This window comes from Pseudopipra pipra, chromosome 6 (assembly GCF_036250125.1).
Source record: "Pseudopipra pipra isolate bDixPip1 chromosome 6, bDixPip1.hap1, whole genome shotgun sequence".
Classification (NCBI taxonomy): Eukaryota; Metazoa; Chordata; class Aves; order Passeriformes; family Pipridae; genus Pseudopipra; species Pseudopipra pipra.
In genome coordinates, this window is record NC_087554.1 from 17,874,256 (window position 1) to 17,888,816 (window position 14,561).

Genomic DNA, 14,561 nt, shown 5'->3' on the forward strand with positions numbered 1-14,561 from the left:
AGGTTAGGATGTCAAACTTCCTAACAAGGTTAGGACTGCAACAGCTAAATTTCAGGTGTGCCAAATAGATCTGTATAATTTTAGGAGTGTATAAATACCAATCCTAACTCAGCTTCCTCTGAATTTAGTGTGAATCATGCCATAATTTTCAGTAGAAGCCTTTGGCCTTCATTTGGAGAATTCTGCTACTTCGGTCACTGCATTAGGAAAAACCTGAGGACTCAGAACTGTTGTAAAATAAAGGGGATCTTTTCTTTTAAAAGACTCAATCTTTCAAAAAGAAACAAATGAAAAAGTTTGAAGTCATGAAAAAGAGAAGGAAACTTGACTAGGATAATTTTTAGACATCTACCTCTAAAGAAAATGGAAAAGAATCCAAAAGAACTGGAAAAGAAATAACTCTTACAGGAGAAGCCTAACAAACACATGCACTGCATCATCTGCTGGTATTAATCTTCCCATCTCAGGACAGCAACAGACCAAAATGAGTCCACTGTGTTAGAGAAATCACATATTTGAACCCGAATAAAAGTGATCTATTATGTGTCACTAATTAAAGCCAATTACTCACAGTTTTTCCTAGTGTAACTAATACATTCTTCAAGCAAGTCATTGTCTTTGATGTCCCACACTGAATGATCTCTCCAATCACCACTATTGTGTCATCCCTGTTCTGAAAAGATATGAAAAAAGGGATGTGCAGACATTGTTACAGGATGGGAGCTAGAAGGGAAAAAAGTATCTCTGAAAGGCTAAGATGGAATAAGGAAAGAATAGGAGTATTTGATCTCTAACTGCAAACTGTATTTCATTGCCAAAATCAATAATGTTCATTAACTTTCCTGTGCACTCTGTTTCCTTGCTATCAGCCTGTGTGGATCTCATATTTGCAGACAGTCATATTCAACCTTTTTGTGGAAATTTTTGCTCATCCACTTCCTTTTGACAATCACACGTAAAGAAAACTTCAGAAGAAATGCTTAAATCTACACTAATACATCAATTAAGAAAATAATTTCAATTAAAAAAAATACAACTATGTTGAAGCTGCAAAACTTTGAAGCTAAGCATCAGCAATTGACATGCCATTCATTGCAAATTCAAAAATTTATGGGGTTTGAGACTGAGTATGTGTTGAAGTGCTTTGCTAAATTGGTGTCATTTAATAAAATTAAGTCATATAAAGCTCCAGCACAGTTTAATGCCTTATGCTACTCAAGAGATTTAGGATTGAAATGGGAGATTGCTCATACCTTAGCTAGGACATAATGACAGTTGCCATGAAAATTGAATCTCTTGTTATCAAATGTTGTTATATGGAATCCTCCATCTATGTGGCAATTTCCTGAACAGGGCAGAGAGATACAGCTCCAGTGGCCTCCTTTGCAAGTACTGTGCAAAACCCAAAAAACAGCAGTTAGAATAAACACAGCTTCAAGGGAGAAAAGGTGATATGCCATTTGAATCTGCACAGGTGCACTCACTTTGTCTTTTTACCTTGTCTTCTCATTAAAACCAGGTGGGAAGAAGACTTAAGGCCCTTAAAGTGTGAAGTTTGAATGACTCTCAATGAGAGAGTGAAATGCCCTGGGCTTTGAACTAACTCCCTCACAGAGACACTCAGATGGTCAAGCAAGAAATGTTTTTCAGGGCCTAAATTGTTTACTTGACCTTTTAAGGAAAGAAAGAAAGAACTTCCAACAGGATCTTGCTACATTTTGTGCTACTGATGCAACTATTCAGCAAGTTGCTGATGCAACATTTTGGCAGCTAATTGTGGAGGACCTGAGATAACGAGCAGTTATAATTCTTACACCTGTGCACACAAGAGGAAAACAGTCCTGCCACATAGTCAGGCTTTGAGAGGAGTAAGTGAGGATGTGACTACATGGGAACCACCCAAAGCCCATTAATTTCAGTTACTCAAAATTGCAGGAAATATTAATCCAAAAGAATTTGCAGAACATCTACCCCATCATGCATCACAACACATTTCACTCCTCCCTAACATAAAGGTCAGGCCTATGGTCAAGAAATGATACTGTGTCACAGGAGCTCAAATAACATATACAACTGTTCATTCACCAGATGGGTATCAGAGCAAGAAATAAAACTGTTTTGAGAATAATATACCTAAAGTTGTATCAACTTTCGCTAGTGCAGAGTGGAGATGGGTTCAAGCCACCAGGTTTTTTCTAAATCAAATCATTTTCAAGGATCATGATTTTTGAGATTCAGGCCTTTATACAGCCTTTGTAAACCCAGAGATTGTTGAAAATGTCACTTATTAACATGGTCTGACTTCTCGCCTCGCTCTAGTGGCCAATGTCTCTGAATTAACCAGCAGAGAGTCTCATTTTTCTGCATTCTGAAATCTCAAGCTCAGTTTTCACAACCATTTTCAAGTGAGAGTGGTAATAACTGTGTGAGGTTGAGGACTACCTCTAAATTTTCCTGTATTGTTGAAATTCAGACCCAAGCTTTGCATTGTTATTTAAGATAAATATCGGGAAAAGGAAAAAAGAAATGAGAAAAGTACAAAATGGAACTCATCAATGCTCAGAAATAAATACTTCTGCCTTGTTAGTGCAATCAGGATCACATCAGTACCAGTTTTGGCAGGGAGTGGAGTAAGTTCCTCCAGATGAGTAGACTTTGCCTTGAAACATACAGGGGCAGCTGTCTCTGGGGATGCATTTCTTGCCACCGAGGTCATCAAGGATCGTTCCTGTTCAGACACATTGGCTAGTTAATATTGCTTTGGTGAGTCTGGGAAACACCATCAAGGAAGATTAGAGTACGGAAAAACACTCAGGAGTATTCAGCACTTCTTTGAACGAATGGGATACGTTTTAAGGAAAACACCCCAGATGTTAATGGATGGGAAATATTTCTTACTAGAGCTCAAATCAAAGCAATGAAGAACTCAAAGAATGTTTACTGTTATGAAATTTTTCCTCTGTCACAGGATTATCTAGTGTCAGATTGCAAGGATGTAAGCCAGTTTCCATTCTTTTCTAATAGTGAATCTAACAGAAACCAGAACCTCATCTTAGACTCTATTTCACGTACAAATTTACACATGCACATACCTGGAAATGCATTTATATTATGTGTCACTTAACCTACATCAAGATCTAGTCTCACAACAGGGAGGCACCTCACCAGACATCTTCATCTGCATTCTTACTTCTAGAGTAAGAATTCTTACTTTCTACATCCGCACAATTTTTTTTCTGCCTTGTACTTAGAAATCTTTCCCTTTCCTCCTCCAGTGTCAGGATCTTGAATCTTTAGAGATCTGATTCTTCCAAGAAGAAAGTTTTTTAATTATGCTAGAAGAAACAGTTTATTTGTTGCGTAAAATGCTAAAGAAAGGGAACAACCTCCCCTTTGTCCCCCGATGTGTGTGATCGCTGGGAGAAGTGAACTGCCTTACCGGGAGGACAGAAACAGCCATCTGTACATGGGGCTTTACAAATCTTGCTCCTTTCTGGATCTGCACATGTGTCAGCACAGGAGTTTCCACATTCCATGTACTCCATGTTGTTTGGGCATTCCTGATCTGCAGGATCAAATGAAAATGGAGTCTGTTAATGATGTACTTATAAGATCTCTCAAATCATTGTACCTGACTCCTTCTTCCTCCTTTCCTGCTTATCTCATTTGCAAGACCTTCTGTCCAGATATGTCATGTTTGTTCAACCTCTAAAGGAACTTTTTATGGCCACTTTTACTTTACCTGCAGACAAAACAGTACTGCTGGGAAATATGAGCTGTTTTACATTATCTTACTAGCTCAAGGTTGGCTGATGTCGTGATAGAAGCAATGAACACCAGATTCATTTATGGAGTCATAATGGTTTATTTTTGCCTGAAGCATTAGTCATTCTGGCATGAATTTTCTATCCCAATCCACACCAGCAGTTTGGGTGAACTACCTGTAGCTTTCCCCCTGGATTTACAGTGATTTCCTGCTTGGTAACTGGACTACTGAGTAAGAAAGCACAGGATAAACTAAGTACAAACATATTATACTTTTCAGTAACTACTTCTGTCTAGTTGTCAACATTTGAAACAAGGTTATTTATGACTTAACTGTGCATGGTAAAATTCAAAAAAAGAACTGGAGAAAACTTACTTGCAAGAAGGAGGGGGGCTACATCAAGCTATAGTTCTAATTCAAGAGGCAAAATCAAATTAAATTTGTAGAAGCTTTTCCACTAACAATGTTTCTGCCTAAGTACTTCTACAGATTGATTCACAGTAGTTAACAGAGCCCCTAGCTTTGCTCCACTGGAATCAGAATACTTGCATAAATGTCTAGCCTGAGAGAAATCTCCAGAACAGTAGTTACTTACAGCAGAGTTCTTTGGTTCTCCATTCTCCAGGGTCTCCCTTCCTCAGGACACAGTCTCGAGAGTACTGGTTTAAAGTGCTGCATATGCAGCTGGAAACCAGATCAGAGTGAGAAGAATTAGCTGCACAGTGACACATATCTTCAGCACAGGTCTCTATGTAGTCATCAAATGCAACCACTTTGGGGCAGTTTCCAAAACGGGACATAAGTTTCTTGCATCTTTTTTTCTGTTAAAAAAAAAAAAAAAAAAGCTATACTTGACATTTGACCACCTCTCGGGTTTATGGATATACAAGATTTCATTGATGACAAAATTCCAGGACCACAGGATAATTCAAGTTGGAAGGAACCTCAGGAGATTATCCAGTTTAACTTTCTGTCATGAGGTTTTTTTCTTGGACTGGAAGCTGTCATTCAATTGTGCATTCTCCTGCTATCTATTTCTCTAACACTATAATAGGATATTCTTTCAGCATTTTGCTCAAATTCATGTGTAAAGTCCTGAAAAATTCAGTTTAGTGCTTGCTCTGTAATTAGCACATGTTTCAACACAGTTTCTCCAGCACTGTAGTTCAGGAGGGGTTGTACTTCTTGGTCACACATACTTACGTATATACTGCATCTATCATCTTTCCTCCTAGGATGTCTTCCAGTATGGTCATCTGGGCTCACATCAGCACACTTTTGTGATGGATCCTCTACTTTGTGGAAGTTCCCAAACTGTCTTGGATGCATTTTATATCCTGCAAAATCCCCAGATGCATGTCAGTAACTGCCTGCAATTCTTTAGATCAGTTAATGGGCTATAAAGATGCACTTAATTTTTGGTCTCTAAAGCAGTATGCACCTCACCAAAAGCCCAAATTTAACCAGCATCCATATTATAAAGGCTGAAAGCCTGATATAACTTCTGTTGAGCTAGAGCCAGGAATATGGCACACTTGTATCAAGGCCTGCTGTCAGCTTGGGAATTTAAAATCACATGAAACTCTTGACCTTTCTATTGCATCTCATCATTTCCAAAGACTTTGTTTTGTTTAGGGTGTATTTGATCTTACAGAGTTTTGTATTTGCATGTATAACAGTAATACATTTTAACTTGCCTTCTACTATCAGAACCTAATGTAAAGCCTTAGGCTTGTATGTTCTATAACATTCTCTACCTTTTTTTCCCCCCCAATGTTTAATAGACAGATTCCTGACCAGATCTATTCTCCTATACTAACTCAGTCCCCTAAATATTAATTATTTCCACTAAAGCATTGTTTTCAGATGCTTTACCACTAATGTTTTTGGAAACAGGTGATCTTTTAAAGCTCTGAGCTCTTGGAGCCACATGATTTTCCAAGGATCTCAACTGACATTAAAGAACATAAAGAACAAAGTTTCAAGATGAGCTACTTCATGTAGATATGGGATTTTTCTTCCTGATAAGAGGAAAGAGTCTGTAGGTAATGAGAAATTTTGAACCCTTACATGCAGTGGATTTTAGCCTGGACAAGTATACTGAATTCTGCCTGCTCATCCCAGAGAGAAAGTTGTACTCAGGAAAGATGTGGTAGGCCATGTGGTCCCCAGGCATGGGAACCTGTTTTATATGGAACAAGATGCATATGAGAAGAGTTTGGTTTTCTTAGAGCAATGGTTCTCAGTAGAAAACTGTTTCTGCATAAAAAATTGAGCCACCTTTAGTTTTTACATATTGCACTTGTGAAGTATAGGGCACAAACATGATTAAAATGTGTCCAATACCTAATACAAAATATGAAAATGACCCCCAAATATATTACTACAAATGGTACTTTTAATCAAACCTCAGGATTCTTTCTGAATGGGTGAGGTAGGTGACCATATTCTTCTGGTGACCTAAGAAGCCAAGGTATTATACTAAGGGATATTGTTATTACCTTGGCTTCAGTCCTGCAGCTAATATCTCAAGATGCAGGTTTATCTTCACTCATACAACCTTCTGCAGGACTTAGCCTCAGCTATTTGTAATATCTGAAGGTGTCAGTGGATGGCACCACAGTTTCTTCCAAGATGCTCAATGAAATCTCTGTGATTTCTCTGATGCTTTCATTTCATTACAGAGACAAAAATCATCACATGTAGAATGATTAAAATGGAAGAAGAGAAAATACAATCGTGCATTTCCTTAAAGTACGTTATTATCAATGGGAAACCTGGCAATGTTGCTGCAGGATAGCCAAGCAATTAATTTGGGTCAAAGAGGTTTGAGACTCTTGCAAGTTTGAAAAGAGCAGAGAAGCCCAAATCATCCCAAAAGCTCTTAAAATACATCTCCTGTATATGAAAATGTTTATGTGCCTGTCAGGAAATCCAAAACCCTGCTAAATATACAGATATCAAGTTTTATGTCATGTATTAAGAGGTCTGTTCTGTGTGGAATATGCTGTATTTATGACCTACCATCCAAAATCAAATCATTCTTCTCACTGCCGTCATAGTTCCCACATAGGCCACATATTTTCTCTTTATATGTTTCTTCCAGGTCCAGCTACAAAAGAGGAAACACAGAGTTTAAAGGCTTTTCTCCACATCAGCAGCACGTTACAAAGTCATTCATGCAGAAATGCTCATTCCCAATTTGTAGCAGTTTCCTTTTCTTTTACAATGCTGTCGTAAAACTTACCTTCAAATGTGAAGATAATCCTCTAGCAACTGTCATTCCTACCTACTAAAGAGCTAAGTGAAGCATGCTGAACACTGGACTAATCCTTGAACCAGTGTCTCCTAGTATAGAGACACCGGTATATAGACATTTTGTACCTCTTGCATGGCACCACAGCTCCTCTCCAGGCAGGTCAGATAACTGTGCTCTAATGCTGGATGCTGCAAAGAAGCACCCTCTAGTTAGCTTTTAGCCATATCTAAGAGTTTTTCCAGTCCATAGGGTAAATGGAAACCTTTATAACACTTCTAGGGATGGGTCTGCCCAGCATTACTTGTTTTGCCCATAGTTAGGGGAAATAAAGATCCAGGTTAGCACACTATTGCCTTGCTAGATAAAACTACAGCACCTAATCACTCTCACATACTCGGAGGATAGTACTGGCATCACTCACATCCACAAAAAAAAAAGGCGATGCTTTTCCTACAAGTGTGTCACCCTAAAATTGTGTCCACTCTGCAATCATGTACTGGTACTGCATTCAGTATTTTAGGTATTAATTAGTACAGGGGAAAGAGGGAAGCAAATACTTCAATAAATCAGAATTTCAGTATAACTTGATTGCTTCCTGGTTTTTTTTCTCTCTATTCACCTTTTACCCTCTCTCTATCTCTGAACTATAAAACATGACACACAATTTCAATTTAGTTAATCTCAGTCCTGATTGTGAAGGATAAGTGTTCACACACGAAAGTGTAAATACACTGTTGAAGAAGAGGATATTATAGGGTAGATCTTTAGAGGGGAATTCTCTCATAGCATGGCTTTGGAATGACAGAGGCCAATGCCTGAACAAGGTCACACAGATTAGTTTCCCATGCAAGATGTGCATGAAACAGAGGGTAATTAGCAAGTCAGAGCTGGAGGGACTAGCTGTGTTGTTGTCAGTGCCCCAAGGAGCAAGGAAGTAACTAGAGATGTGTTACATCCAGGGTTAACAGTGGCAACTTTTGTCACATAAAATCAGCTGGAAATGCCCAGGGGTTGTGACTCCATGAACTCCATGACCCTGCCCCACAAAACTATTACCTAGTTTGGTACTTCCCTATCAGCTTATGGATACAGTGACACCTCTCTCCCACAATTTCTTTCATTAACACAGTGCCTGCATCCAGCTCTGCTTTTCATCATTGATGAGTTTCACCAGGAGAAAAACAACTAACTGGTTGTTCATACTAGGAGAGTGTCAGCCCAGTTCCACTTGAGTGTCAGGCCCAGCTTGGAAGTGACTTGGAAGTAGGTACAGGTGTCCTCAATCAGAATGCTCTTCAAGCTGAAGGGCATGGGGATCCTAGAAATTGGAGGGAACAAAAGGGATTGCATTAAAAAAAAAAAAAAAGACTGATGTAATGCTCACAGAGATATAGGAAGAAAACCTAGAGTCAAAAAGAACTAAATAAGATGTGGGAACACTCTTTTCAAAATCAGCCTCCATCCATCCAATGCACTGAATTTAGGTGTGATCACATTGTCCACTGTGACCTTTGACCCACCTTAATCCACAACACAATGTATTTTGGTCATTTGTTGATACTACATTACCCACTCAACAGATACCAAAGGAGCTCTGCTTGTTTACATATCCTAGGACCTAACCCAAAAGTTTATAAGGAACAAGAAGACAATATTGGGAAAATGCCCTCCACATGAGGACACTGCACATTATCATCATCCCTCCAGGATTTCCTTGACATTTGGGATTTGCAGAGATGTGAAAAGAGCTCTGTTCTGTTACTCACCTACTGATGCGACTCAGACCTACATTAGTTTTCCCTCTTATCAAGACAATTACCGTTCATTTTCCCACAGCCTAAAAAACTTAGAAATTCAGAAAAGGGCTAAAATTTAGGAGATTTCTTGTCCCTTTGATTTAGAAGACACATATGGGCTTTGGTGCTATAATTACAACTAGTGACAAATGCTGTTCTATATTTGGTTGTTTCTAGAAGGCTGTCAAGAGAAGACAGCCCATACGCTTGCAATTTTCTCTCCAACAAGATTGTGAGGGGTTTTCCCAGAGTCAAAGATTGCCTTGGCCCTTCATAATTAAATGCTAGGAGAAGAACTCCGTGCTTCTCATGAGGACTGCCCTTAAAATTGTGCCCAACTTACAACAGTACAGTCTTTACTCACTTGTTCCCGTTCACAGTGATGCCTGTCTCCTTCACCTCCAAGATCACTCCATCAATGGTGACAGTGAAGTAGATCAGGAAGTTATTCTTGTCACTGCGTCTGATCTGAATGTTAAAGTCCTGGTAGCTGTCATTGCAGTGTGAAGCGAAGACATATGTGCAGGTTCCAGGAAAAGTAAACTTAACATGGTCGAATGTATGAAAGTGGAAATTGCCCCAGGTGGCACATTCACTCCTACCGACAGTAGAGACCTGGACTAAAGAAAAAGTCATAGGAAGAGAGCTTAGAAATTCATCCCATTTGAGGTGCTTTGCCCTTTTTTTGTTGAAAAATATTAAAGGAGAGATTTTTCAAAGGGAAAAAATAATAACTCCTGGAAGATACTAGCTTGTGGGAAGGAGTTTCATCTCCCTGATCTTTTGAAGTCAATGACAGAGATACCTCCAATGTAAGCAGATTAGCCCTGGCTCCTTTAGGTTAACAGTGAAGCAGAACAGGTTCAGCTTCCCTACCTTACATATCTGCCTAACAAGATTCTCAAAACTGCATGCATCTCTCCATTGTCCATAAAGATTGTGTCTGTATTTACACAGTAGACCCATCCAAAGTCTTGTATTGAGTCCCTTCCAGGAGATATCATAGGTGTCATGACTACAGCAAAACAGCAGCCACTGGTCTCATGGTTGAGGCTGCTACCACCTTCAGCAGTCAGCTAAGAGCTACTTGTTCTTTCTTCTCAACCAAAACTCATGTTTTGGACCTTTAAGTTGTACCTCTGTCAAATGCATAGATACATACCCTAAGTGCATATAAGATATCACTTCAGAAAGTCATTTTCATGCCACTGAGCTTCACAAAGACAACATGAATTACCCTGAATTAAATCATATATGTTTGCTACAAAATGCGTTTACCATTTCTTCTAGGCTCATCTGAAAGAATGACAAATGAAAATGGGCAAATTGCTTTGTGTTGTTTAGGAATATCAACATAGCATCATTCATCATAGATCAAATAAAAAACCAATGTAATAAAAAATTAATGCACTCAGTGAATTCTAAAATATTATTGAATATTCCTGCCTAAGAACCACCATGGGAAAACTGAGAAATTCAGATCTTAATGCTAGAAATGTGCAACACAAACTCAAGTACCATGAAGTCCTTACAGAAACACTCCCTTTTTAAAGGGACTGTTATTTGCCATAGGTTGTTGCAGCACTAAAGTGGAGTAGGGCAATTTAGCACTTTTCTACACAATAATGAGGGCAAATGAGAAAGTTTGGCTATTCTTGGAAGTAGAATTGCTAGAATTACTAAGACAGCAATAACTGTTACATGAATTGTTTGTGCATTAAGCAGCTGGGAAAAGTGTAAGACATTCAAAATCAAACCAGGAGATAAGAGTGCAGCAGACCACAAAAAATGTGATTATTCCTAATGCAACATTTCTTGCTGGTCAATCAAGTCTAGCTGCATTATGATACATACTCCTTCTATAAAAAATATAAGTGAAATGTGTTGAAAAGGATATCACCTTTTTTTTTTTTTTTTTGTGATGCAACCTGCATCCAGAGGGTCTCCTCTTAAAAATTAGTCACTTAGGACATAAAATAGTTGATACACTACCTACTAATGGAAGTAAAAAAGTAAAAAAATGGTTGACAATAAGGATGAAAATGTACAATGTTAAACAGTGTCTGGCATGTCTACAGCTCTTACATGAATATGTTACACATTATAACTTGTCAACTCTATTTTTCACCTATGGAGAGCAAAATGAGAGAAAGTAATGTGAGAATTAGATTTTTTTTCTTACCTATCTGAACAGGTTCTTTGCCCTTGCAACAACTCCAAATTAAGCAGAAGATCCAAAATGATCCCCCCTTTTTTATTCCCATCTTGCCATGGAGCTGTAACTTGAAAATCCTTTCAGGGAAGTGTTTTTTCTTGGCTTATAGGCAGATTTTTATAGTCCAGGAGTTTGGCATGAGAACAAAACATTGATGGCAGGGTCCCTGAAAGGTGGAGCTTCATTAAATTTTCTTTCAGTTGTTCATATTAGCACCCAGCAACATTCTGTCTTTCAGAAAAGACAGGTATCCAGTTCTCTCTTGCTTTATGGGAAAAGAGAGTTGTCCTTGTCTAATTTCCATTTTTTAATATAGGTCCCCCCACCTTCCTCCTACATTGTTGTTATTTCTTTGGCAACAATAGTTTTTCTTTTTCAGAACTTCTGATTAGTTAAAAGCAATCACTGGCCTCTTTCAGAGCTTTGCTCTGGCTTGCACATCAGCACAGTCCTCCAGCTCAAGAAAACTTTTTTGTTACCTCTGCTAACTTTGAATCACTAATGGTGACCTCTAAATGTTAGAGCAAAAAGTATTGTAAGGTCAAGCATAATGTATGGTTTATTTAGAGTAAAATCTTATGGCAGGAGGGCATGTCCTTTAAGAAGTGTATCCAAAAGATCTTACAAAAAAAGACCAAAGACTGACTGCTTCAACAGATCAGGAACAACATTAGGCCACAAAGTGCAAAATTCTCACATGTACTGCACAAATGGGATATAATCATACCAGTCAGTCATAGGAAGGTAATTTATTCTTTATGCACACAGAGGTAGTGGTTTCTCCAAACATCATAAAGAAGCAGTGCCCAAGTCCCATCAAAACGTAGACCACAATTCAGTCCTTCACCTCTTAAATTATGCTGCTGCAAAAGCATCCCTTGGTTCTTTCAAAGTACTTTAATACCCTATCACAGACCCATAAAAAATCCAGCAGATTCAGTCATGAGCTCTACGGTCTGTAGGACATCCTGTTACAGATGTTTGATATCAGTAATTTTAGAGTCTCTTCTAGGGATTTACTTGCTTGGTTGACACTAGCATTTCTTCACATCATCCATGTCGTGGGGGGACTGCTTCTGACATAGAGGAAGCCTCTCACCTAGACCCAGCAAATCAAACACAGATGACACACTTCCAGCTGCTCCATGCCCCTTTGGGAATATACTAATGCCAGAGTGATTGCCAGTGGTAAGCAGGCATGAATATAATTGAAGGTGGACATAGGGCTCACTCTGGTTGCAAGGCTTCAGGTCGAGCTTGTGCAGGCACCCATGGGGAAATATGCATGCCCTTTTATCTGGTTGGCAGACAGTAAGCTGGTCCTTGAAAACAGTCTCTTGCTCACTGCTATACCAAGCTTTCTGGTATTGACACAGTTGAGTGAACCAAAGATGGCCTATTGCTTCTTTCAGCTGCTGCCCCTGCACAGTTGTGAAGTGGCTTAAAGAACTGCAGGTGCAAATGTCTGCCAGAGGAAGATTTGCTGCTGCTGTTGCTCTAAAGAAAATTCAGCAGTAGCGGGCAAGAGCATTGTGCAGTACATGAAACATGAGTTCATGTTACCCCTTTGCCACTGTCCGTGTCCCATTAATTCCATTGTCAGTTCCATTTGAGGCAGGGCACTACTGGAAGGCAAAGTCTGTTCTTGAAGCCCTGCCATTTTGGCTGGAATACAGAACCAACAGACTTTATGGCACTGGTGATGGAAATAATGGACTCCTGCTGCTTTTACTTTTAATCACAACACATCTTCCCTGCTGATCTCCATCCAAACAGGTACAAAGTAACCCATGATAATATCTAGTAGATAAACCTAACCACGAGAATATGACATTGTAGATATGAGGATGGTCTGAAATAAATACAGTGCAACAGTAACACTCAAATTCAGCATATTCTCATGGTAACTTTCAAATTGAGTTCTTGTTCATGCCACAAAACAGGGCTAATGGCAGGTGTGGGGAAGGGCAGTGAAGCCCAGGAGGAAAAGCGCATAGGTCAGTAAATCACAGACACAGAGGAAGAGAGTTTAACTGAGGACAAAGATGGAAAGCCAAAAGGTAATAATTTTCCAAAATCAAAGCTAGTGTCAAAATCCAAATGTAGAACTCTGCTGAGATAAAGTTCATAATTTTTTAATCATGGTACTCTTCTTTCCCCAGTCCCGCCCAGGCAATCAAGGCATTTTGGTATGAGAGCAGAAAGAAGAATAAGATTCTAGGAATATGATTCCTGACTCTAGAAAAAAATCCCTTTATTCCCACTGAGCAGTACAAAAGCAGCAGGAACCACATATTAACTCCTTGCCAAAGATACTCTTCAGGTTGGAGTAGTCTTTTGATGAAAAATACACAGTGAGGTTGACCAGTGCAACTCTCAGCCCTTTGTCTTCTGTGCGTGGGGCAGTTCAAAAGACATGATTTCCCCCACAAGCCCCACTTAGCACTTAGGGTCATGGGAAGAGCATGAAAAGCACATGTTAAAACTGTGTTCAAGGAACAGAGAGAATAAAACAAATAACTCACTGAACCGACATCCACTTATGCTCTACTCAGCAGAGAAAGTAATATCAGTCATCTGGGATCCTCCTCTAAGAAAAGTAAGAGCACAGCTCCTGCTACTCAAAGAAACAGGACACTCAGTCCTCTTCCTTTGCATCTAGACATTTTCTTACCTCTGTTTGTCTGCTCTGTCATTTTTGCCATTCCTTTGCCATTTCTTGGGAACAGAGTTCCTGTCAGTGACTAACCAGAGCTGCTGCTTCTGGCTTCTCCACCGATACTGCAGGCTACACTCCTTAGAAATCACTGGATGCTTCACTCCCCTGAAATTATTTCAGGGCTACTGACAGGGGAAGGATATTTGCATTCAAATGAAGTTTTTATATTCAAACGTGGCAACACGGAGGTTTTCAGAAGAAACACATGGAAGCTTTCAGAAGGAAATTCAGACTGACAGGGAGCTTATAGACTGTGTTGATCACTTACCACTGAATCATTGCTATTGCTGGCATGCAAGATATAACTATTCCCCCTGCAGTGACATACTGGGATTAATAACTCTTCCCTTTATTGGATTCTGAGGCATAAGAGGCCTTCCCTCTTCTGCAGCTGTATTACCAAAAAGAACAATTCTTCTTGGCCCCTTTACCGCCCATTTCATGGATCATTTGCCACTAAAGGGTATGTGATTTCAGTAAATACAATAGGTAAATATTAACTTAGCTTCTTTATCACCACTGACTCACTGAAGATAAACCGTCATGAAGCTAATGTAATACAGCAGTGACTCACATCTCATATTTTTTGCTACACACTTGGTAAAGAGGCACTCAAATAGGGGGCATCTGGTGAATTAATATCCAGCCACTGTACTGAAGTCTGGCAGTTGAATTCGTATCATATCCTTCTGCAAAAGGTGATTCAATACATACTGTAAAGCATTAAGGCCATCTTGGATCAGTCCAAACACTTGTGGGGTTCAGCTTGGAAATCCTCTAATAGTCCGCTTCATTCAGGCAAAGTT

At 39.3% G+C, this 14,561-nt stretch overlaps 1 protein-coding gene across 2 annotated transcripts in view; it reads right to left on the reverse strand.

Annotated features, from left to right (window-relative positions):
• LOC135415631 (mucin-5B) overlaps positions 1-14,117 on the reverse strand; it is a 46,154-nt gene extending 32,037 nt beyond the window's left edge. For both annotated transcript variants that reach the window (XM_064657603.1, XM_064657602.1), the window contains exons 1-11: positions 13,711-14,117; positions 11,004-11,202; positions 9,186-9,441; positions 8,229-8,343; positions 6,791-6,878; positions 4,970-5,103; positions 4,362-4,587; positions 3,440-3,565; positions 2,611-2,728; positions 1,254-1,392; positions 572-673 (exon numbers count right to left, since the gene is read on the reverse strand). In XM_064657603.1, coding sequence (XP_064513673.1) covers positions 572-673; positions 1,254-1,392; positions 2,611-2,728; positions 3,440-3,565; positions 4,362-4,587; positions 4,970-5,103; positions 6,791-6,878; positions 8,229-8,343; positions 9,186-9,441; positions 11,004-11,085 — 1,386 coding nt within the window. In that variant the 5' untranslated portion in view covers positions 11,086-11,202; positions 13,711-14,117. The remainder of the gene's footprint in view (positions 1-571; positions 674-1,253; positions 1,393-2,610; positions 2,729-3,439; positions 3,566-4,361; positions 4,588-4,969; positions 5,104-6,790; positions 6,879-8,228; positions 8,344-9,185; positions 9,442-11,003; positions 11,203-13,710) is intronic.
• Positions 14,118-14,561: the final 444 nt, after the last annotated feature.